We start from the raw sequence: 24,894 nt of genomic DNA on the forward strand, positions 1-24,894 counted from the left end.
ATATATATATATATATATATATATATATATATGTGTGTGTGTGTGTGTGTGTGTGTATGTGTGTGTGTGAGCATGTTTGTGTGTGTGTGTGTGTAAGGGCAGTTGGTCGAGCAACCAGCCATGTCAACATCTGTTTGGTTGACACCATTTGGTTGATTCAAACAGATGTGCGAGATTGACAGTCCCCAGGTAGGTGAATATTCCCTTTCCCCAAGGATTTTGTGATCTTGGAGTATATATATATATATATATATATATATATATATATATATATATATATATAGGTTCATAGGTGTGTACAAGGCTAATGGCCCTGGAGTCTTTACAAGCCTATTCTATAGAAGTGCCCTGGCATCGTGCTGCCCAACATTAGTTCCCAGTGCCTTTATCAAGTAGAGCCTCCGGAGTGATCCCTGGGGTGAACTTCCTATTACCCATTCACTCATCAAGATTTCTCTTGAAGAGGGACAGCAAGGTGGTCTGCTTGACATGTATGGGAAGTCTATTCCATAGCATGGGCAGTCTCTGGGTTATGAACCTGTCCCTCCAGCATGTTCTGTTGATTGTGGTAATGAGGTTGAGGTCTCTGGAGCATGTGGTGCGGAGGGATTGGGATTTCTTTAGATGTAGCATTTCTAACAGAGCTGGGTCAGACATGGCTTTGTAAGTCAAGCAGAGATCACCTCTAAGTAGGCAATATGAGACACAGAATAGCTGGTGCCTTTTGAGTTTGTCCATGTAGGCATGTGTTTAAGGCCTAGGATCCTCTTCGTGAGGTACTTTTGTTGCCTTTCCAGCTGTTGCACGTGTCTAGTGAGGTACATGCCACATGGGGCATTATACTCTATGATTGGTCAAATGAGGGAAGAGTAGAGAGAGAGATGATCACCTCTTTCTTCCTGGATACAAAACCCTTGATAATGAGATGTGCCACATAAAAGGACTTTCTGACCACTGTGGCAATGTGGTGGTCGAAGGAGAGGTTGCTGTCAACCTACGTCCCCAGATCTATTATAATGCCTTCAGTGTTCAGTGGGCTCCCATTAATGTGGTAATTAGTGGGAACTAAGTTTTTACCAAAGGGGACGACACATTTTTTAGCATTAAGCTTAAAGCCATGGTTTTGACACCAGTTATTGGTCTCAGTGAGGCCTTTCTGTAGGATGTCTGCATCACTTGAGGAGTTAATAATGGCTCCCAGCTTTCAGTCGTCTGTGAATTTGGTCAGCCAGAGTCCCTTTATGTTGGCCTGGACTTCTGAGAAGTAGATGCTGAACAGGAAAGGACCCAGGACCGATCCCTGTGGGACTCCACTCATGACTGGTCAGCAGTCTGACTTGGACACCGCTACTTTCACACTGTGGGTTCTATCTGTGAGTCGATTTGCAACCCACCTAGTGATATAGGGGTTGATGCCTAGTTTGGTGAGTTTATCAATAATTCCTGAGTGAAGAATGGTATCAAATGCCTTGGCCAGATCAAAGAAGGCTGTATGCACTGCCTTACCTTCATCCATAACCCTGGTGACTGACTCAAAGAAGTCAACCAGGTTGAGCAGGCATGATCTCCCTCTCACAAAGTCAAATTGCATGGGGTCTAGAGTTTGGAGATTTCCTATATTTTAGATAATCAGGTCCATGATGATGCATGCCATAGCTTTACATATCAGACTCGTCAAGCTAATGGGGCGATAATTCCCAAGGTCTGTAGTAGCTCCCCTTTTATGGAGAATGATGACTGTAGCAGTGCACCATCCAGTAGGGACAAAGCATGATGTGAGGCTGTGACTGAACAGGGCACACAGATCTGGTGCCAGTTCACTTTGTAGTGCATGTAGAACATAGCCAGGGATATTATTGGGTTCCATGGAAGCTGTATTCTTGGCCTTGGACAATGTAGCTTTAACCTGTGCTACAGTAATACTGGGTGCCTGGTATTCTTCCGGTATTGTGATTGGCCCTTTGGGAGGGATGAGAGGGGCAAAGTTGGCACTGAATCTGTCAGCCAGTATGTTGGCAATATCTGTTGGCTCGGTATAGGAGATACCATTGTGCAGTAACTCAGAGCAAATCTGGGTTGTGCAGTGGAGCTTCTTGATTCACCTATAGAAGGCTTTCTGACTGCTTTTAGTGTCTGCTGCAATTCTGCCTTCATAGCTGGCTTTAGAGGATTTCATGAGGGATATCAACTTTTTGTTGAGGCTAATAAGGGAGATTTTCCAGTCTTGGGACTTCACCTTTTTCTGCAACAGTTTCTTCTTTCTGTTGTAGAGCTTATTAATGGCAAGGGCCCACCAGATCAGCTTCCTTTTTTTGGAGGAGAGCGTCTTGGTTCTGTTGGGTATGGCTAGTTCCGTGCATTTATATCCATGTTTGTACAGGGCATTGGTGTATGATTCGGCAGTCATGCAGCTATTTTCCATTGACATGGGTGCCGTGAAGTTAGCCACCTCTGTTTTAGGAGTCCAGAGTTTTTCAAGGTGGTTACCTTTGCTGGGAGTGTGTGTGAGATGTGGATTTCCATGGTGATTAGTTTGTGGTCAAATGTAACCAGGGAGGGATTGACTATTAGTGTAGAGCAATGGTTACCCATGTTAGTAATAACAAGGTCAAGGCTGTTGCTTCCTCTAGTGGGGGTCAGAATGAGCTGGTCCAGGGCACTGGAATTGATGAATTCCAGGAAGCATTGGGCCAGTGTATTGGTGCTTGAGTAGTTTTCCCAATTGATGGAGGGATAGTTGAAGTCTCCTAGTATGAGAGTGTTGGGTTGGACCTTGACAGATTGCAGGGTGCTTAGGAACACAGAGTAAGAGTCTAGAACATGGTTGGGGATCTATAGCTATATATAGCAGGCTATGACCTGGATCGCGGTCTTACCCAATGTTAGTTGTACCTGAAGTATCTCAGATGCATTATGCTGGGCTACTAGTCTGGAGGTGTGCATATCCTTTATGAATCCTTTATGTATATAATTATGAAGGGGTGTGGGAGTGCAGCAGAGCTTTCACCTGCAAAAACATTTGCATTTGATTTACTCCACTCTGGGTAATCCCTGGTGTATGCGCAGAACATGTTGATGTTTGAGGTTTCTATGTAATAACATCAATATTTTGGATATTAACATAGCTTGTCATTCAACCAGCTGCCCTACATCCATATCTTGATATAGATATAGACAAACACATGTATGTAATATAATTTTCTGTAAAAAATAGTCTGCGTTGCAATATGTCAGCACAGCATAGGTCGTGAACATTCAGAAGCCATATAGCTGAAACACGATGTCCTTAAGCAGTCATTTGCATATATCCCAAGGGCCTCTATTACAGGAGGTTTGAGGTATCAAACAGTGAAAATTCTAGCTTGGCTAGGTTTTTCTTGCATTTTTTTATGAGATGGTTTGTCTGACTGACCTTTTCACTCTTTGTTTTGGTCATTAGTTGGAATATTTTGTAGACACTTTAATGGTTATGTACATCAGTTGGGTTTAAAGACTATGTTTTTCTAAAGTGTAGCCCAATAATCTATTTATGCTGCACTGAAAAGGATGTAACAAGGCCAAAACATACATGTCAATAGCTACTAGAGTTTGTGTTATTGGCCTGAATATATCCGTAAAGGCTTAGAAAAAGAAAAGGTCATGGATGTTCAAAAGACATATAGCTGAAACACTTGATCTCTTTAAGGGGTCATTTGCATATATATACCATGGGCCTCTATTGCAGGAGGTTTACAGTATCACACAGTGGAAACTCTAGCATGGCTAGGCTTTTCTTGTAGTTTTTACTAATTGGTTTGTCTGTGTGACCTTTTTACTCTTTGGTTTGTTTTCTGTGTAATAAAGTAATCAGTGACTATAATGTTTAAACAGTCCTTGTCTCCAGATACTGGTCAGATGTCAAAGAACAAAGAAAAATGAGACTGTGATTAGCATCAAAGACTTCTTCTATGTTGGACAGATGTACCCTGTTATGTTTTTGCATGCAGAATATTCTATTTGTATTCTTTATCTGTTCTGCAAACTATTTCTTTTTCTTCTGTTATGTACAATGCTTTTTGTGAGCTGAGCCTGAAAATCAGTGCTCTTCCCACTATAAATAAAGGGTAAATAAAATAAATACAATAGCAATCCATTTTCTAAACTCATTCACACATTTATGATAATTCATAGTGTGTATTTAATTATTAAATTCATGGATTTTGAGACAATATTGTCCCCTTTTTATCAAGCATGTTAATGTGAACTTCCCAATTTGAAAAAAAAATATATGAAATTTTAAGTTTTCTAGAGAAATATAGCATAATTTATCGAATAGACTATCACAACTAAAGCTAATTTAGAAATAATGGCGAATATTCAGCAACACATACTGTACTGTTTCTGGCAGGATTGCACGGTGACTGCTGTAACACTAAATAAGTATGAAGTCTCCTGCAAGTAGTGCTACACTGAGCCTGCACTCTGGGAGTGTGGCAAATGTAAATTAGCCATGTGCTCTGCCATGGAGCATTTCAAAGACAATGTCTGTTGTGGTATTTTGTGCAGTGGGTCTATTACTGCAGGTAAGTAATGTGAGACTGATTAAGTGTTTGTGTGTGTGCATGAGTGTACATGTATGAGCATCTACTTTTTTGCATATGTGTGTGTGTGTGTGTCTGTGTATGCGTGCATGAGATTGTGAGTGTGCGTGTGTGCTTGTGTGTGCATGTGTGTGTGTGTGTGTGTGTGTGTGTGTGTGTGTGTGTGTGTGTGTGTGTGTGTGTGTGTGTGTGTGTATCTGTGTGTGTGTGTGTGTTTGATGGTGCATATTTATTTATTTATTTACTGCAGTAATCAGACTGAGCCATACAAAAAGTACAGTCGTGTACACTTACCAGACATGTAGATGCTTGAGTGTATTCACTGTTGCAGTCATTACATTTGGGTTATCCCTGCCAGGGTAGCCCTCAGGTGGCCCGAATACCAGAGATTTAGTATTTCTGCATCAGTTGCTGTCGTTTGAGGACTGACATCAAATCGTCAGTGGTATAAAGTAAGGCAGCCAACACCATTATATCAGTTTTTTCTTGCCCTAACCTGTCAGGAACCCCCAAAGTAGGAGGCCAGGTTCTGGTGGAAGAACCCCACCAGTGGAAAATAAATACCAATATGTCCCTTGTAAAGAAAGGAGAACAACAAGGAAGAATGGCAACAAAAGGAGAAATAGAAAAAAGGGGGCTGGAGGGAGGGAAAACAGGACTGCAACAGTGAATACACTCAAAAATCTACATTTATGGTAAGTGTACACAACTGTACTATGTTCTTCATGTTTCACTGTTGCGGTCATCACATTTGGGTAGATTCCCAAAGCTGTAGAAATGGATGGAGGCAGACAAGTAAGCTAGGGGCTGGCTGGGGTGCCCTGCAAGACTGCAGAGGCAAACTCTGCCCCGGATTTGGAGAAGAGAGGCAGATGGTAATGCTTGGTAAAAGTGTGAACAGATGTCCAGGTGGCAGCCTCCATGATGTCCCTGGTGGGGACTCCTCTGAGGGAAGCTGCAGAGGTGGAGGCTGCTCTGGTGGAATGTGTCCTTACCCCCTTGGGTGGGAGGCTTACCATGCTGTTTGTAGCAGAAATGGATGGAGTGTCCTATCCATTTGGAAATGGTTTGCTTGGAGATGGCTTTGCCTTCTGCCCCTGTAGCAAAGCTGACCAGTAATTGATCAGACTTTTTGAAGGGTTTAGTCCTGATAGTATCTGAGCTGTCTGTGCACATTTAGAGAGTGAAGAATCCTTTCCCCCTTGTTCTGGGAATTAGGAAAGAAGGTGGGCAAATTAATGAATTGGTTGAGAGCCACACTGGACACCACCTTGGGCATGAAGAATGGGTAAGCTCTGTGGGATACCCGGTCTGCATGGAAGATGATGAAAGGTTCCACAGCCATGAGTGCTTGCAGCTCAGAGACTCTTCTGGCTGAAGTGATGGCCAGAAGGAAGGCTGTCTTCCAGGAGAGACAAGTTAGCTCTGCAGAAGAAGCTGGTTTGAAAGGAGGCAGGGTGAGCTTTTCCAAAACAAAATTAAGGTCCCAAGCTGGTGTTGGTGCCTTTCTGGGGGACTCAAGTTGCTATCCCCTCTGAGGAACTGTTTGATCAAAGGGTGTGAGAAAAGGAGCTGCTCAGTGGGAAAATGAGCAGAAATAGCAGACACATTAATTTTTATAGAGGAGAAAGAGAGACCACTGTGTAGTAGGTCAGCTAAGCAATCCAGGATGAGAGGGATGGAGGGCTGTGCCGTATTGGCCCCCTTAGCCTGGATACAGGTGCAGAACGTTTTCCATTTATCTGCATAAGGCTTTCTGATGCTAGGACATCTGGCCTCATGGATAACATCCAGAGCCTGTTTGCTGAGGATGACAGACTGGTTCAGGGTTAGGGAATAAGCCAAGCTACCAAAGTGAGTGTCTGCAATTGAGGATGCATGAATTCCCCTTTCCTCTGGGTTATGAGGTTTGGAATTTGAGGAAGATGTCATGGAGGCAGTGGGAACAGGCTGTGCAGCAAGGGGTACCAGTGCTGTTAGGGCCAGTCTGGAGCTATAAGAATGGTCCTTGTTTTTTCCTCCCTTATTTTGAGCAGTACCCAGGGGATGGGAGGTAGGGGAGGAAAAGCATACCGAGAGGTTGACCCAGGGGAATGACAGGGTTTCCACTTTCCAAGCCATGCAGTGATGCTCCCTGGTGCAGAATTTGCTGAGCTGATGGTTGGTGTGGGGAGGCAAGGAGGTCAACCTTCGGGGTTCCCCATTTCTGAGTTATTAGAAAGAAGGTACTTCTGTTGAGCTGCCACTCATGTGGGTCCAAAAGGTGTCTGCTTAATTGGTGTGCCAGGGAGTTGAGAGAGCCTGGTAGGTATTGTGCTAACAGGTGTAGTTGCATGGAAGAGGCTATGAGCCAAAGTGTCATGGCCAGCCTGCATAGAGGGTAGGAATGAGTCCCTCCCTGATTATTGATGTACCACATCACAGTGGTGTTGTCTATTTTGATCAGGAGACCCCCTGGAGAGAGAAGGGGTTTGAAAGTTATCAAGGCATGCTGCACAGCCATCTTCTCTTTTTGATTGATGTGCAGGGGGATTTGCTGTGGGCTCCATTGGCCCTGTATGCACCTGCCATCCAGGTGTGCACCCCAAGTGTAATCTGATGCATCTGTGGAGAGGGTCTGGGCGGCGGGGTGTGGAGAGAAGGGCAGTTCCTTGTTGTGGGAGCATGCTGTTGCTCACCAAAGAAATTCCTTTCTGAGGCAAGGAATTATAGGTAGAAGAGTTTCCAGGTCTTGAGAGTGTTGACACCAAAGCCTCTTTAGGTACCATTGAAGTTTCCTCATATGCAGTCTGGTATATGGAATGAGAAGTATGAAAGATGCCATGAACCCCAGAGCTTGCAGGATTTTCCTTGCAGAAATCTGGGGCCTGGTGGCCAGTTGAGAGAAGTAGGCTGACAGGAAAATTTGTTTCTCTGGTCTAAGGTATGCCATCTGGGATGCTGTGTCCAGACTTGCTCCCAGGAGGATTATCCTTTGGGTGGGCACCTGTTTTGATTTCTTTTCATTGATTGTGTACCATAGGGAGGTTAGTAGGCTCTTTACAAAGGCCAGGTGTTTCAGCAGCTTTTCCTGGCTGTCTGCCTGAATAAGGCAGTCATCTAAGTACGGGTAAATTTGAATATTTCTTTGTCTGCAAAAGGCAATGGCCGGAGCCAGGCATTTTGTGAAAACTCTGGGAGCAGTAGATAAGCTAAAAGGAAGCACAGAGAACTGAAAGTGTTGAGATCCTGCCCTGAAGCAGAGATATTTTCTGCATGATTCCCTGATAGGAATCTGGAGATAGGCCTCTTTTAGATCCAGGGTGGCTAGCCAAGCATCCTTGAAGAGCATGGGTAGCAGCTGCTGGAGGGTGCGCATTTTGAATTTTGGGATCCCCAGGAAGTTGTTTAGAATGGATAGATCAAGGATGGGGCACCAGGTGCCCTCTTTTCTGGGCACAAGAAAAAGTCTGTAGTAGAAGCCTAGGCCTATCTGTTCTGCGGGAACGTGCTTTACTGCCCCCAAAGAGAGCAGGGAATGGATTTGCTTTTGAGCCTCTGTCCACTGATTTGGCAGTAGATCTGGGAACCCTTTTGGGGTTGGAAGGGTGTGGAAGGAGAATTTGTATCCCTGAGACACAATATTCAGAACCCATTGGTCCTTGGTAATGATGGCGCAGGTGCTTAAGTGAAAAGAGAGTTTTCCTCCTAAGGGTAAGTGAAGGTGGGCAGAGGAGAGGACGGGAGGAGGTGAGTAATTGTGAGTTCTTACCATAAGGGGGTGGCTTAGATCTCCCTGGTTTTGAAGTGGAGGTAGTTCACTGCTTAGATCTCTGCATTCCCTGGGGCTGCTGTCTGGGCGGGGGTCTGTTTCCATGGGTCATAAGCTGGGTCTGTTTACTGGGAGCAGGAAAGGACTAGTGCTTGGAGGGAAAATGCCTGTTGAACCTAGTGGGCTGGACCTTTAAGAAATCTTTAACTGTTTGCATAGATTTTGCTTTTTCTTCCATCTTTTTTAAGACCTCTTCTGCCTTAGTACCAAATAAGTTATCTTTATGCAAGGGTGCATCCAACAATTTTGATTTGACATGGTCTGGCAGGGGTTATTCCTTAAGCCATGCATGTCTTCTAATGACAGATCCAGTGACTGTTGCCCTGCAAAAAGCTTCTAGGCCATCAAAACTACAGTGCAAGGTGTGTTTATTTACTTGACTTGCAGAATACATTAAGCCTGGTAAATCTTTAGATTCTGCCCAATCAGGAAGGGAGGACATTTTTTGTTTAAGGAGTTCCAAGGTATGTTGCTGATAGTTAAGCATATGGAACTGACAATTTAGTGCTCTGATAGCAAGAGTAGCTGAGGTGTATACTTTTTTACCCAATCTGTCCAATGCTCGGGAATCCCTGTCTGAGGGGGTGGGATTCTTAGCAGAGGTTGCTTTAATCCCTTTTGGCCCTTGAGAAATGACCTCAGGGCCAGCTGTTAGATTTTTAAAAAGATATGTGTGCGAGTCAGGGACTCTATAGTACCTGTCTGGTTTTCTGGAAGCAGGAGGTAGGGCATCAGGAGTCAAGCTGGATTCAAGGAAAACATCATCTGCCACATCCAGGACTGGGGGGATGGCCAAGTGTCTGTGTTGCGGAAGATCTAGGAATTCCCCGAGTCTCTTTTTAGACTGAGGGTAGTCCTGACTCTCCCATTGGAAATGCTCCCTTAAAGTATGCAGGGTTTCCCTAAAGGAAAAATCCTCTGTGGGAGAGGCTGAAGGAATGGATTCCTCTGCATCAGAATCCTCATAAGTGGAGAGGGGCTGCATGTCTTCATAGTCAGATGCATCAGATTAATCTGACTCTTGTTCAGATAAAACTACTGGGGACAAATCTCTTTTCCTTTTTGAGAGGGTATCTTGGCTTCCCCTGATCAGCATGATAAGGTCTTCTGCCATTTTAAGCATTTGAGAGTGAGGCAAGGTAGCAGGTGCCTGAGAGTGGGTAGTCAGTTTCTTGGTTGCGGTTCAAACCCAGGGTCTAAGGAACTTGGTTGTTTTCAAAAGAATGGTAGTTGCGAAAGAAGATGTCGGTTTGTGTCGAGATTCAGAGGTGCAAAGGACTACCTCAGAAGCTGGTGCCTGCTCAGCGGCACTGGACCTATCCAAGGTAGAGATGACTGCAGGATCCTTAGACAAAGAAGAGTTTTGCGGCATACTGGACTCCAAAAGGGTCTCAGTAGCGGCCTGTGAATCAACTGAACCGGGCATCAGGGGCTGCAAAAGCATCTCACTGAGTACAGGAGGACTGACAACTAGCTTAATGGAAGCGCCGTCGGAAGGTTTGGACCTGTGAGGTCTGTCTCTGTCTTTATCTTTACATTTTTTTGGAAGATCTGCTGTCGGATGACTTACCGAAGCCATATCCTGAATTCGAGGACTGTAAACAAAAATGTCTGGCTACAGTAAGGGCCCGACGACGGATAGTTCTGGCATTAAACAAAGCACAGAAGTGACAATGGGGGACAACGGGGTCTGGGCATAGACAAGTGATGCAGTAAGAGTGGAAGTCTCAGTGTGGTATTTCCTTTCCACAGGCGAGACAATTATTAACTTTTCCTGACATCGGTTAATGCAAGAAAAAAGGATTCCCAATGGGGTACTTAGCTTTAGAAGACTTCAACTTCAATTCGGAAATGAAAACTCAGGTACTGGCTGACTGGCACTCATGCAAACTGCTTCTGCTTCGGGCTCCATGGCAAGAAAGACTGATGTAATGGCATCGGCTGCCTTACTTTATACCACTGACCACCTGACGTCAGTCCTCAAGCGACACAACCGATGCAGAAATACTCTCTGGTATTCGGACCAGCCGAGGTCAACCCTGGAAGCATAACCCAAATGTGATGACTACAACAGTGAAACATGAAGAACATCCACTTTTCAGCAGAGGCCAGTGGAGAAAAGCTCCATTAGTAAATATGCAAACATTTTTTTACGATTAATAGGCTTACAAATCAGTATCTTAACAGTAATAAACAAGACAGGATATAATACATTATGAGATATGTAGGTACTATTTTTAACCATACGTTATGAGATATGCAGGAACAATTTTCAAACATAATTTATGAGTTAGCCAGATAGAATTTTCACTAATACACATTGGAAAATAAGAGTCTTCACAAGTACACTGTAGGGCAATCCAGAAGACATTTTCATGAGTATTTACAAATTCATAATCTGGAATCTATATGGCAAGTGTAAGAGCTGAGACTGGAAAGATGAGAGGTAGGAAGGCTTTTCCTGTTGGAGATAATGCATAACTGAAAGATTTTTTTCCATTTAATTCAAAACAGAAATGTGTGCAACTTTACTATTCAGCATTGGTCTGTTAAATCTTATGCTACATATCACTTGTCATATGAATTGGTCAGAAATACAGAAATTATTAGAGTGCATATTATTGGTGAAGATAATATACAGCTGTTTCTGAACAATAACCAAAGCTGCACTACCGTATATCCTGGGGATATACCGTTTTTTGAATGTTGATCAAAACAGTGCAATCCCTCTGATCCCAACTCCATGAATTTACAGGTCCTAGAATGTTTTTATATTTATCTTATCTTCTGTGTATTTTTGCTTTAAAAACAAAATGTCTGTTCTAGCTGAAGAAGATCAGGCAGTGGTGTATTCTTTCCTGATTTTTTTATGTACATGTGGTTTTAAATCAATATATCTAGCATTAGTAATCTTTTAACTTAGGAAAAAGTGCTCATGTATTTTGTCAGGTTAGTTTAGTTATGATTATCTGATCTCGTCTGTGTTTTAATGTTGGACCATTTGCTATTGACAACTATTGTACCTTTTGGTACAATTCTACACCCAATAGCTCTTTATAGTATCATGTAAAACGGTAGGTGGCGATAAATAAAATGACAATAAAGATAATTTGTCTATGATGTACTACAGTGGAGATGTTAACCATTTTTTGTCTCATTTAAAATGGTCATGTTTACTTTAATATTTTCAGAATTGTATAAGCTGTATGCGAGTGAAGGTCATGATGTGAAATGTCATGATGACTGACAGAAGCATATACTGTCCATTTATAATGTATTATACTAGAGAAATTGATAACTGTTTAGCATTCTGAAAATATGTAGTATTTCTGTATTTTCTTTAGTGTTGCAATATCTGTGTGACGTAAAAACTTTGCATGGTATGAACTAAAATCATAGGTGAAACTGACATTGACACTTGTACTGTAAGTTGTATAGCTTGAAAATTACTAGTTGTTGTTTCCACAGTTAACTATAGATATAAGCATCATAGTTTATTTTTCTCAAAAAAAAACAAAAAAAAAACTGAGAAATGAAAGCTTAAATTGGCCAAAAAATAAGTTTGACTTTTTTTGTGTGTGTAATAATGTGTTATTGTATTGATGTAAATACTTTGGATGTTTTGAGTTTTATCATTGTAAATGACAGATTTTACTGAACCGCATTGGCTTTTGTTTTTAAATTTGATAAAAAATGCTCAGGACTGTAACTATGTAAGTTTGTTGCTTGCAGTACCTACATTCCACAGCTGTCGAATGTGAAGGAGTTAAGGTGACATGATACCTATATATATATATATATATATATATATATAGTTTTATCTGCATTATAACCCCTATCCATTTTTAGCTGTTAAACATCCACAAATCGTTGCCTTGGTCTTATAAACTACCTCTTAAGACAAATACAGTAGAGAGTCAATTATCCGAACTAATGGGGATAATTCAGTCTCTACAGCACTTTTAAGTAACTGTTGATCTATTCATTATATTAAACTTGAAATTCTGTTCAGATTGTAAGTCTTTAACTTTGCCAGGTTACTCACAGTGTAAGTATAAGGAACAGAATATTCCATTACCACAACCATTCTCTCCAAGAACTATTAATCTGCTCATGACAACATACCTATGATCAAAGGTGATATATAACAAGATGGGTCATTTAAATCCCAGCAGTCAAGTTTTAGCTGTTTTTTTTTTATTTACAGCATATAAAGTGTTGTGCTGCACTGCAATAAATGCATAGAAGATTGTGTCAACTTTCTGTATGTGAGATTATATAGGCTGCATGACTGAAATGGTTCAGAACCATGGAAAACACCTTTCATACATTTTGATCTCCCTCAGCTCAGGATAAAACAAAGGGAGGAGGTGTCTCAGTGTTCATAATGGACAAGTGCACTGCTAGACTGGTCCAACAAAATGACTGGCTTGAGCTGCTCCATGCCCAACTAACCATAGTGCGACCCCTATCATATCATTGCTAGCTACAGATCCCCTAATATGAGTGTGGAAAACCACACCTCCTACCTAAACCTACAGGAATCTCTTAACAGTCAGCCTAACACCATACTTATGGGTGACTTCAACTACCCCTCCATAACCTAGGAGAATTATACCGCCCATAGGTTACTTGCTCAGAGGTTTTTGACTTTGTCAACGCAAACGCCCTGGAGCAACTAGTTAGCTCCCCAGCTAGAGGTACAAATATCCTAGTCCTAGTACTCACGAACCTGAGGAGATGCTACTTCCACCGATTTATTAACTCCTCACTGGTAAGATTTGACCACAAAATGATCCCTTTAATATTAAAATTAACCTAGAACCCCCATCAAACTCCAAACCTTTTTGCTAAGGCCAATTACCTAAAACTAAGTGACAGCTTATTAAACTTTCAAGCTGAAATGCTGAAACAATGACCCAGAGGCCTACTCTGAGCTGTACACAAAAGCACTGTGCAACCACATTTTATATCTGCATATGGAAGGCAGTACATGTCCGAGTCAAACCTATGATTAATGGCACAAATAAACCATGCTGGTGGATCCCTAGCCTAAATAGGCTATTCAACAAAAGGAAAAAAAAACATCCTACCCAAAGCCAAGAAGGACAAAACAGTGCAATGAGACACTCACCGGTCTAAATAAAAAAATTAAAGAGTTGGCCAAATCTGCCAAAGCAAACTCTTTTATGTATTTTATTTTACATTTGTTGACCAGGCTAGTCTAACTGGATATATGTCCATTTTCTGTAGAGGCCTGAGGAGAAAAGCTCCAAGAAAAGAACAGTTTATACAAAATGCAAATAGATAACTATATATTCAAAAACAATTAGATAACTATACATTCATGTTCACTTGTTATTTCAGCAGCAGTAAGCAAATAGGGTAACACTATACATTCACAAAAACAATTAGATAACTATACATTCATGTACACTTGTTATTTCAGCAGCAGTAAGCAAAGATAGCCTTCCAGGTGAAAGATAATGATAAGGCTTTTTTAATTATGTTCATAACCTCAAGAGAAATGCTCAGCAATGTGTCGAGGTAATCATAAATGACAGCAGTTATACCTAGCCTGAAACTATAGCAAACCTGCTGGCCGAGAACTTCAGTTCAAACTTCTCCCAACCCATCACCTCCTACCACACCCAAAGAAACACCCGCAACCATCCCCTCATTGGTCATTATGAGAAAACAGGTCCTTACTGTACTCACTAATACCAAAAACACAGCCTCCATAGGTCCTGACAACATTCTAAGATGCTTCTTAAACAGCTTAAAACATAATATTATCAGGGTCACTAGAAACCCTCTTTAACTACAGCCTCTGTATGGGCTTTGTCCCAGAGGAATGGAGTACTGCAACAGTCATCCCTCTGCACAAGGGGGCCCATCAACTGACCCAGGAAACTACAGACCCATAAGCTTGACCAGTTCTATCTACAAGGCCATGGATAGGATTATCATGGACCTGATCAATAATGCTATAGGAATTCTCCAAACACTGGACCGGACCCAATTTGGTTTTGTCAAAGGGAGATCTTTCCTGCTCAGTTTGGTGGACGTCTTCAAGAAAGTCATCAGGGCCATGTATGAGAGTAAAACAGTACACACCACATATCTAGACCTGGCTAAAGCTTTCACCACAATCCCCCACTTGGGGGACCATAGAATAACTTACTGCATTAGGCATAAACCCCTACATTGTTGGATGAATAGTAAACTGGCTCACTGACAGGGCACATGTTGTCCAGATAGATGACTCCATCTTTGATAAAAAAAACCTGTTACTAGCAGTGTCCCATAGGGCTTAGTGTTGGCACCCCTTCTGTTTGGTATATACTTCTCTGAAGTGAGGGCCAATGTTGGGGCCATCTGTCTCACCAAGTTCACTGATGACTGTAAGCTGGGAGCAACCATTGAATCCCAAAATGATGTTGACATCCTACAAACAGGCCTAAAAATGACAAACAACTGGTGCCAAAGCCATGGTCTGAGACTAAATACTAAAAAAAAATGTGTAATCATACCCTTCGGTAAATCACCCTGCAAATTATAATATTGATATCACATCCTTAAACATAGACCCAATGGTGAAGGGCGTACGAACACACATAGATAATAACCTACATTTTGACCACCAGGTAGCTATAGTAGTGCAGAAATCCTTCTATGAGACTCAAATTTTAAGTAAAGGCATAACATCAAGATCAAAGGAAGTCACAGTGCTATTGTATTCAACCCTCCTCAGGCCCATAATTAAGTGCAGTGCTCTCAGGGCCCATAATCAAGTGCAGTGCTCTTAGGGCCCATAATCAAGTGCAGTGCTCTCAGGGCCCATAATCAAGTGCACTGCTCTCAGGGCCCATAATCAAGTGCAGTGCTCCTTTTTGTATATACCATACCAGGCACTTACACCAACTGGAGTGCCCCAAAGGTTTCTCACTAAAAAATTAAAAGCATAAGGCACAAGTCTTATGCAGAATGACTACAGGCCCCATCCCTTTACTCCATATCATATTGTTTATTGGGAGGTGACTTATGCTTGACCTACAAGGCATTCTCGGATCCAGCCCTGATGAGAATGTTACATATTCAAAAGAAAAATTATACAAGAGTTTAGCATTCCATGGACCTGAACTTTACTTGTGACCGTAACATAACCTGCTGGACAGACAGATTCATAATCTAAAGGCTACCTCATCTATGGAATAAACTTTCCATCCTTGTAAGACAAAGCACGTCCCACACTCTCTTCAAAAAGAATTTGAATAAATGGATGGGCAACCATAAATTCAGTCCCACGGTACTGCCCATGTCTCATATGAACAGAGGCAGCCAGTAAAATAAGTCAGGGCTCCAAAACCCAAAGTCCCACTATCCTGATACTACTCCATCCCATATCTGGGGAGTTAAGATATAATATTGTCATATCCTGGGTATTACTGACTAGGCTTGTAAAGGATCTTGTGCCATTAGCCTAGTAATCACCTATGAACCTATGAAACTATAAATGCATGTATTGTTTTATCATTGTATTCAAATGTTTCATTATTACTAATAATTTTTGGTGTTGTTAGTCCTGTTATTTAATTTTCATTTATTGTTGCACTGTACTGTGATGCTAATTTCGTTTTTAAATGTATGACATATTCACATGCTCCATCTAATAATAAGCCCTTTGTGGTTTGACAGTTTATAATAGATATGTAACATTTATCTGAGCTGGTCACTGCTAATCCATGGGAAAGGCTTCAGTACGCAATCAGAATAACATTTAGAAGGACTAACTTACTGATTATCTAAAGTAATTTCTTCTCCTTTCCCATATAAGTACGCATTTCTGTGGCTACATCTTGTATGAAGATTATCCAAATGTTCTTCTAAGCAATACCAGGTCTGCTGCAGATTTTCTTCATAACCTCTCACCAGTATTTGATAATATGACTGAGCTGTCTCATAGTCTCTTTGGCAGTAAGGTTACTAAAACCCCATGACCCTATAGCGAGAAGGTACAAGTCCACTAACTCATCCATTCTTGCTTTGATTTATTTGCATTTTAACTCGCTCTTTTCTCTGACTTTGTTTCTAGGCTGGAAGCACATCCTGGAATGGAGAACTCAGTAAGCACACAAGTACCATTCTGCTGTTACATGCCACACAGCATGACCTTCCCCCCTTCCATCAGGACTTGGCGTAAGTAAATTATGGAATTGTGTACTTGGGCTGACAGTCACTAGAAAGTCGGGTTACTCCCTCATTACTTGCAGTGGCATTAGCACTTTTCTTTTAGTTTTCTTGATTTCCCTTTTTACAAGACCTCTGGCGAGCAAGAGATGCATTTTAAAATGCCAGCAGTAAACAATCTTAATTTTATGTACACCATTGTGTTGCTAGAATTTGGCACTGTCACAATTAGTCTGCATAACACAGACTTGGATCATCATTTTGAAACTGTTCTCTGACTTATTTAATTCATAATGAACTTAAAGCTTTAAAAGTACTTCATGCAGTGAAACAGATAGCAGCACACCTCTCAGATTTGTTTGATTAAGAAGTCTGGACAAATATAAAATGAATGGGAGGGCAACAATCATGTACATTTTACTGAATAACACTCTTACTCATTTACAAAGTTAATAGAACAACAGCGTTTACATCATTATGTATTTCCTGAATAAAAATTGTGAAACAGTTGACTGACTGTAATTCTTAGTGATTTACTAGAAAATAAAAAACAAAAGTTATGAGTAACAGAACATAAATATGAGAAAAACTCAGGGCCAATTAGGGATGGACGGCAGCAAAAAACAAAGCTGTTTTAACCGTTTGAGACTTTTCTTTGAGTACAGCACTTTCTGCCATTAGTCACTAGTACAATTTCTGATCGTTACAGCACATAGTAGATTGCTCAGTAATTGCTAAGATCCACATTCAGCATTGTGCCAATTGAGTCTCACTTTAAGGAAGCTAGTAACACATTTATCTTTTTCTCAATATTGGAACATAATCTTGGCACTCCATGCATTCATTGACTTGTGGGGTATGATGCAGATAGGAATGTAATAATGCAATACAATACTGTGGGATTTTGTGATACACTTAGTCTCATACCTTCTTGATGTCATAATTTTGGTCATATCTTTTGTGTCCCACTTTGGAAAGCTGCAAAGGAGGAAATCCTGTATTAGATTTTAACATTAATACTCTGCATCTGATGACCTCTCACTCAGAAGGAAGTCAGGCTTCTTCTTAGAACCATCATCATCAGCAACAATAGCTTCCACCCATTTGATAGGCTTTGTTCAGCCAGACATATTGTTCTGTAGTCAACTGGATGAAAAACTGGTCACACAAAGAAAAAAATAGTCCCTTGCTGTTGGAGAGAATCAGTTATTCTAACAGTCTGCAAGTATGACCCTAAGACTGCAGTAAATAAGTACAGGCCTATTGTTTCCAGTAATCTATAAATCTGACCAAGGCACTTACAAATGCAGTACATAGCAAAATGGCACTTTCCTCTGCAGCAATTGCTTGATCTCTGACTAGCAGCTAACCATGGAGACAGCAATGCAGTAATACAAATTTCTATCAATGCTGCAAAAGGTGGGGGCTAGGGTTACATTATTAAAGCCCTGTTCCTAAGCAACTAACAGGCAGTTGACTGTGACAATCACCTACAGCCTTGTCATTTTTGTTGAAAAACACAGCCTGAAGATGACCATATGTTCTCTGATGCAGAACTACTTTAGTGACACACTAGCTGGTGAGATGGGATGCTACAGTGTCAGCACTCATTTCTGTCCCAAGAGGTGTCACTCAGGAGTTAGTTTTTGGGCCGCTATTATTTACTATTCATGTACATGAATTGTGGAACCATTGTGACAAATTAGATGTGACTGAATATGCTGATGCACTCTGCTTCATTACTCTGGCACTGATTCTTCTGATGTTCAGGCCATTCTACAAGCTGGAATCAATTTCATGAAAACATGGCTATATCCTAAGAACCTCTGTCTCAGTCTTTCAAGATCCAAAGGCAACGTCTTCAGTTTACCTACACAGGGAATTGACATGTCCTGACTCCTGCAGACCAAGTATTTTAGTGATTCTTTCACTCGTGAATAATGGATGTCTTCTGTTCTCCAAACATGATAGCACTAATCTACTAAAATGTAGGCTACAATTTGGATGCTGTGTATAGAATCAAGGCACTGTTTCTTCTAGACATATAGGCAAAGGATAGCCACCTCCTAGTTGTTCCAATTCTCTTCTTTCCAAGTATTACATTGCCAGTCTCATTTCATTCTAGCTTTTATTTCTATGAATGCTCGTTCTATGAACCTGAAAATGATTTTGTAACATGCTGTAGAATATGTAGGGAGACTGTACATAATTAGTTTAAATATCAGAGTGCCCAGAACTAATGCCAAGTGCACTTAGCTATCCATGCAAATATACTTACAGAGTGTGTCTGTGCCTTTAACAAGGACCTTCACTTTATTGTGCCATGCTACCATTTAATCTACTGCAATGATTAATATCACGCTTATGTAACACTCCAGCTATGTTAGTATAGGGTACAGTATCCAAAGTTTGACCATGCTAGCATAATAACAATCCCATTAGATATGCCATGTGTAAGCAAAAACAAGAAGGCATAATTGGGTTTGCTTAGTATTTCAAACAAATTTTAATTACTTCTATTGTTTTGGAATATAGAGATTGATATTTACAGTCTCGCAGAATATTGGTGCACATACTGAGCATGCTCATATAGATTCCATGACAGACAACATTCCTCAACATCTGAAAGCAGATAGGCATATCAACAGCACTGCAATTCCACGTGTAAATATAGACAAAACTACCATCAGACATATTCTTTCACTAACAGTTTCAATAAATGAGTAGCGACATGGACATAATCACTTGAAAACTTTTGAAGTGGGAGTATGGAATTAAAAAAAAAATGGTTTAACTGAAAGTCACTGCTATTTGCCTGAGATGAAATACAGGTTGAGGATTCTACAAGAAATGATAAGTGCAATCTATATAATGAGTAAAGAGTAGCTCAAGTTAGGGAGGTGGAAAAGTGGAGGAAGGCCAAATTTCTTTTTAAATTGTGCGGAACTTTGATAATCAGTATTTAAAGCTTACTTTAACTTTAATGAAGTGCCCTTGTTTTATTGCAGGAAGTGGCTTGCATACAGTAAGCTTTACCAAAGTTTGGAATTCAGCTCCAGTTTCCTTCTTCAGCAGCTCACCAGCATTGAGTACCAGTGGTTCAGCAATGACCTGGAGCTACAGCATGTAAGTCACTGGGCCACAGATGTATTAAATTATCACTATTTTCAGTAATCTATTTAGTGCAGGACTTTCTGAAATCAAAGTTTTACGTGACTCAAAATGTAGATAAATATGTATTCTGTTGAACCCAATTTGTTGATATGCTCTCTCCAGTTCTTTTTCTACAAATATTATGGTCAACTTAGCTAGACTGCATAGAAATTATATTTCACAGCAGCATTTGCATTTATTGAAAGCTTTAACACATCCAATATCTATTCCAGATAATGTACTGATAAAAAAATCAAATAAAAGTACAGGGTAATAAAGTAAACATGAGACAATGGCACTTTCCTACTTACCTATTAAAAAGAGAGGAATTTAAGGAATGGGTAATTGAAATGATTCAAGTTATTAAGGAAAATGGATTTTTTTAAGAGGGGATAGCTGGTGAATGGGATAAAATGAAAATGTAGTTTAAAATAAAATAAAAATAAAGAGAAAGAAATATGGTTAAGAAGTGATAGGAATCATTCAGAAGGAATGACAAAATTTAAAGTTTTTCAGAATAAGAAAAATCTCAGAGAACAAGAAGAGCAACAGCATAGTGCCACAGAGAAAGTAAAGGAAATATCTGGATGATATGTGTGAGCTTATAAAGATTGCTGTTAAGCAACTGTTTTGTCGTGATAACTGCAGGGCACAAAATATTTTAGCACAATGACTCAGGCAACGGAAAACAGAAAGGGCTGTTGCCAAACTTAGGGAACCTATGGCAAGAAAAATAACCAGAGATCCTATCGAGGTATTAGAGATATTTCTGAAATGTTATGAAAATTTGTGTAAAACAGAGAAATATAGAAACCAAGAAAAAGTACACCTAGAACATTTATGGAAGACTTAATTACGCCAAGAAGGAAGACAAGGCTCAATAACTAATAGTTAAGACAGGAGGAAAATGAGATAAAAATCAATCTACAAAGATGTCTCCAGGAGCTGATGGCATTCCTATGGAGACTTGGAAGTTAGGTGGGAAGAAAGTGAAAAGAAATGGAAGCTCTTTTTACAGATATGGATAGTAACATACAAGCAGTGAAAATGTTTTTAATATCTTTAGTTTTATATGTAAATATATATATATATATATATATATATATATATATATATATATATATATATATATATATAGGTCAGGCTTATTTTTTATCAAATAATGGTGAAGTTGTTTACAATAATTAATTAAGAGTTGATAGAATTTATTTTTGAGGGGAAGAAGGAGAGAGTTAAGTGGGAAAAGTTGATTCTTCTCAAAGAACAAGATAGTTTAGGATTATCTGAATTGTATGGCATTTGCGCTATGCAGTTAAGGCTAATATACATAACACCAACAGATGGTTATAAATCAAAGTAAAACGGTATGACAATGAAGTAAGGGGTTCAAGAAATGAGAAAAGAGTAGGATTTTGGATGCAGACCCTTAAACAGAATATAAACAGCTGTATATTATATTCATAATGTTGCAGAACGTATTTTAAGAATTAAGTCAACATGAGAATGGAGAAAGGAGATTATGTTAATAGGGATGACTGCAAGTAGGAATACAGAAAATAGTCAAGTGGTGCCTGGAATTTACTGGAGAAAACTGACAAAGGAACCAAGGTAACAACTGGGGATAGAATGGTTATAGAATGGGATGATGCCAAGCAGAAGTTTGGACTGCATGTTAGTAATTGCCTTCCCTAGCAGGGACTGATGTCAGAGTACAGGCAAAGAGAAAGGGATATGGGAGTCCTAAGTGAAAGAGCAGCTCTAGTAAAGTCCTTACTTGAGTCTAGAACAGAAGCTGCTGAAAAAAGGAATAATTAGTATGATATATAAAATACTGCATGAAAACTATAAGAATCACTCAGAGAGGGTTGAAAAGATTAGGAAAACAGACTGGAAATGCAACTTGCAAAGGAAGAATGAAAGGAAATATGTGTGCCTCCTAGGTATGCAACAAAATCCAGAAGGTTTACGATTTTTGCTTGGAAGTTTATGCACAGGTATTCTTATACCCCCCCCCCCCAAGCAAATGTCAAAGAATTTTTCCTCTGGTAGATAAGAAATATTAGGGGAGTGATGGGAAGGAGTGGGGTAACATGTTTTTGGGAGTATAATGAGTAGACAGATTTTATAACCTTCCTACAGAGTATTCTGTAGGAAGGTTATAAAATCTGCTATTGGCTGCCCCCCCCAAAAAAGCAATTACTAGAAAATGGAAATCATAATCTAAACTATCTGTAACCAAATTATTGAATATTGTTAAAGAGATAAAAGAACTGGCAATGAGTTTTTTAAAAAGGAAAGGAACAAATTTCTGGGCAAAATACATGCAGAATAATGTCTAGGAGGAGGAGGAGTGAGGTGATCAGTTTATGTAATGTTGGAGTGACTGACAGTTGTTATAAGGCAGGAAAACATATGCAATGTATAATCCATTAAAATGTTAATATGGCTTGTTTTCTTTTTATTAATGCATGCGTGCCTATGTCTTAAGTGATAATCTAATAAAAGTGTTTTAAAAAAACACATTGCAGTCAACACACAAACATTACTTAGATATGAAGTTAAGATTGAACTGCATAATATCATAACCAAATATATACATCCCCATAGCTATGAGTGCATATTTGCTGACACTTCCAGTTTGATGACATTCTACAAAGCATGAGGGAATCACCTTTTTTTCAACTACTTCCTTCAACACTATTGTCGAATTTTTCCAAGTACTCAGTGTCCCTCCCTTTACTCCTACTGTAGATGTACTGCACTTTCATTTTAAGCCAAAGGAGAAAGGGTGCAACAATCATATCAATGAATAGCAAAATAGAGAGGATATAAATATTTTCCTGTTAATTTAGCCAAAACTGACATATGGAATTTGCAAGTATTTTTTGATCTAAATAGGCATCTCAACTCTACACATAAAAATAGCTAGGCAGCAAGATAACATTTAAAAAGAAAAAGTTAACAAGGCAATGGGTGTTTAACATCATATAAAGTTAGCAGTAAATTTTAATAAAATTAGGATAATGCAAAGAATAGATTAAGAATGAATATGGTAAACAAGGGAGGGAGAGCAAGATAACAATGAAACTGGTGATTGGAAAAAGAAGGAGAAAGAGAGTCTAAAGCAACATTTAATAAAAAAGTAATATGAAGAAAAGATGAGAAGGTACATAGAGTGGGGACAGAAGTTTGGATGAAACACTTCACTATGGTAGGAGAACATTTAATGAAAGGATGATGATGTGAGAAGACAAGAATTTAATGTTGAAAATGCTAATAAAAAAGAAAGAAGGGGCAAATATTCAAGAAAGGAGAAAGTAACAAGTTAAAGTTGGCATGGTGGGTGATGGATGGGAAAGGTGGAAGTCAGAACAGTTAGGTGATAAAAGAAAATACAGAAAAGTCTTGTGGAATTATATAAAGTAGTCAGTTAAAAAAGAGTGGAAATGGCAGGGTTATATAGAATTAGTATCAAGAAATATTACTTGTAAAATGGACGCACACACACACACACACACACACACACACACACACACACACACACACACACACACACACACACACACACACACACACACACACACACACACTTCCTTTTATCAATGTTGTTTGTCAGCTGTCCTTTAAAATACCAGGTGTTCATTAGAAAAATACCACCCCAAAGTTTAAATATTAGAAGAATGCTCAGACAGTTACAATCTTAAAAGAATGTGTGACCATATTTATATCATATCTACTTTTTTTCTTTTGCTTGTAACATGCTTCTTTAATGATACCTGATATCAGCAGCTGTCATCATATTTCTGAATTTACCCCATGCCAGAATTTGTCAGAACTGCACAACTGTAAATGTCACATTTAGAGGGCAAGTGGTTGCACCATCTACAGGGAGGGCAACAGAGTAGAAGGGGCAAAAGAAGAAAGAAAAAGAACCAGTGGTGTGTCAGTGTATGCTGTGCATCTGTGTCAGTGTGTGTCTGTTGCACAGCCAGTATTTGTCACTGTATGCTGTCTGTCAGTGTTTGTGTGTGTCTCTGTGCACTACATATATGTTTTTTTTTTCTTTAGAATGCTTTTCTCCCCGGGCATCTGCTGAAAAAGGACCTGCGTCCAGTCGGAATTTCCCGGTAAACAAATGCAAATAAATAAATAAATAATATATATATATAATAATGAGATAACCAAGCACGGAGGAGAGAACACAGCTAGGAACTGTATAGAAATATTTCAAAGGCACATATGGAATCCAACGAACTTCAAAGTAAAAATACAAAGTTTTTATTGATCAGAGTAAGCGCTTTCACCTACTAGGCTTCTTCAGACTCACACAGTACATCACTTCCTTCTGATTTAAATAACTTCTTAGGCGGGAAATCTAATGATTCCATCTAAATCAAGATCAATTGCTGCTAACATCCAATACAATTAATAAAAGCATATAACATCATGGAATAATAAATATTCCTAGAACGTGTGCAATATATATCACTATTTAAAAACTATATAAAAACTATGCAGAAACAAGAGCAAGAGAAGCACATTAAAAATGGAAGTGGAAAGATTGTAATACATACACATATAACAGAGAATACTGACACAAAATGGAAGACAACATTGGAATTAATGGTCACATACAAAGTAGTATGTGAAAAATAAATACAAAACCTAAAAGCTGTTACTAAGGTATCTGCAGTATATGTGCACAATTGAAAAACATTTAAAACCAAGAACAAGACATTGCAGTAATGCACACTTAGAAATGATAATATAGAACAAAAATGCAATTCATAAACAAATATATACTTCAAGAATAACTGACACAAAATATAAAACAAAATAGAGTAAATAATCACATATAAAATACAATAATAGCTGTCAAAATGGTACCCAATGTCCCTGAACTTAGACAAAAAGTAGATGAATGAGCAAATGAATAAGGTAAAGAAAAATACCTATTAATGAGCTTTTAACCTTCTCATCCTTAAAAATGGTTTGACAGATAATTTTGCATTGAGTCCTGGTGGTACATCTGACCTCAATTTCATTATCCACATGTTTTCTCTACTTTCTGTGTGTGTCTTGATGTCTCCTCCTCTCATATTCACATTCAATTGTTCTATAATCCTGAAAGTGAAAGTATGTGTTGGGTCAAACTCAAGA

General features: G+C 39.5%; 1 protein-coding gene across 1 annotated transcript in view; it reads left to right on the forward strand.

Moving 5' to 3' along the window:
• UNC13D (unc-13 homolog D) overlaps window positions 1–24,894 on the forward strand; it is a 1,205,501-nt gene that overhangs the window by 615,381 nt on the left and 565,226 nt on the right. The window contains exons 12-13 of the mRNA XM_044077226.1: window positions 16,487–16,590; window positions 19,590–19,707. Coding sequence (XP_043933161.1) covers window positions 16,487–16,590; window positions 19,590–19,707 — 222 coding nt within the window. The remainder of the gene's footprint in view (window positions 1–16,486; window positions 16,591–19,589; window positions 19,708–24,894) is intronic.

The sequence above is a fragment of the Protopterus annectens genome, chromosome 7.part0 (genome assembly GCF_019279795.1).
Source record: "Protopterus annectens isolate FY-2018-M chromosome 7.part0, PAN1.0, whole genome shotgun sequence".
Taxonomy (NCBI): domain Eukaryota; kingdom Metazoa; phylum Chordata; order Ceratodontiformes; family Protopteridae; genus Protopterus; species Protopterus annectens.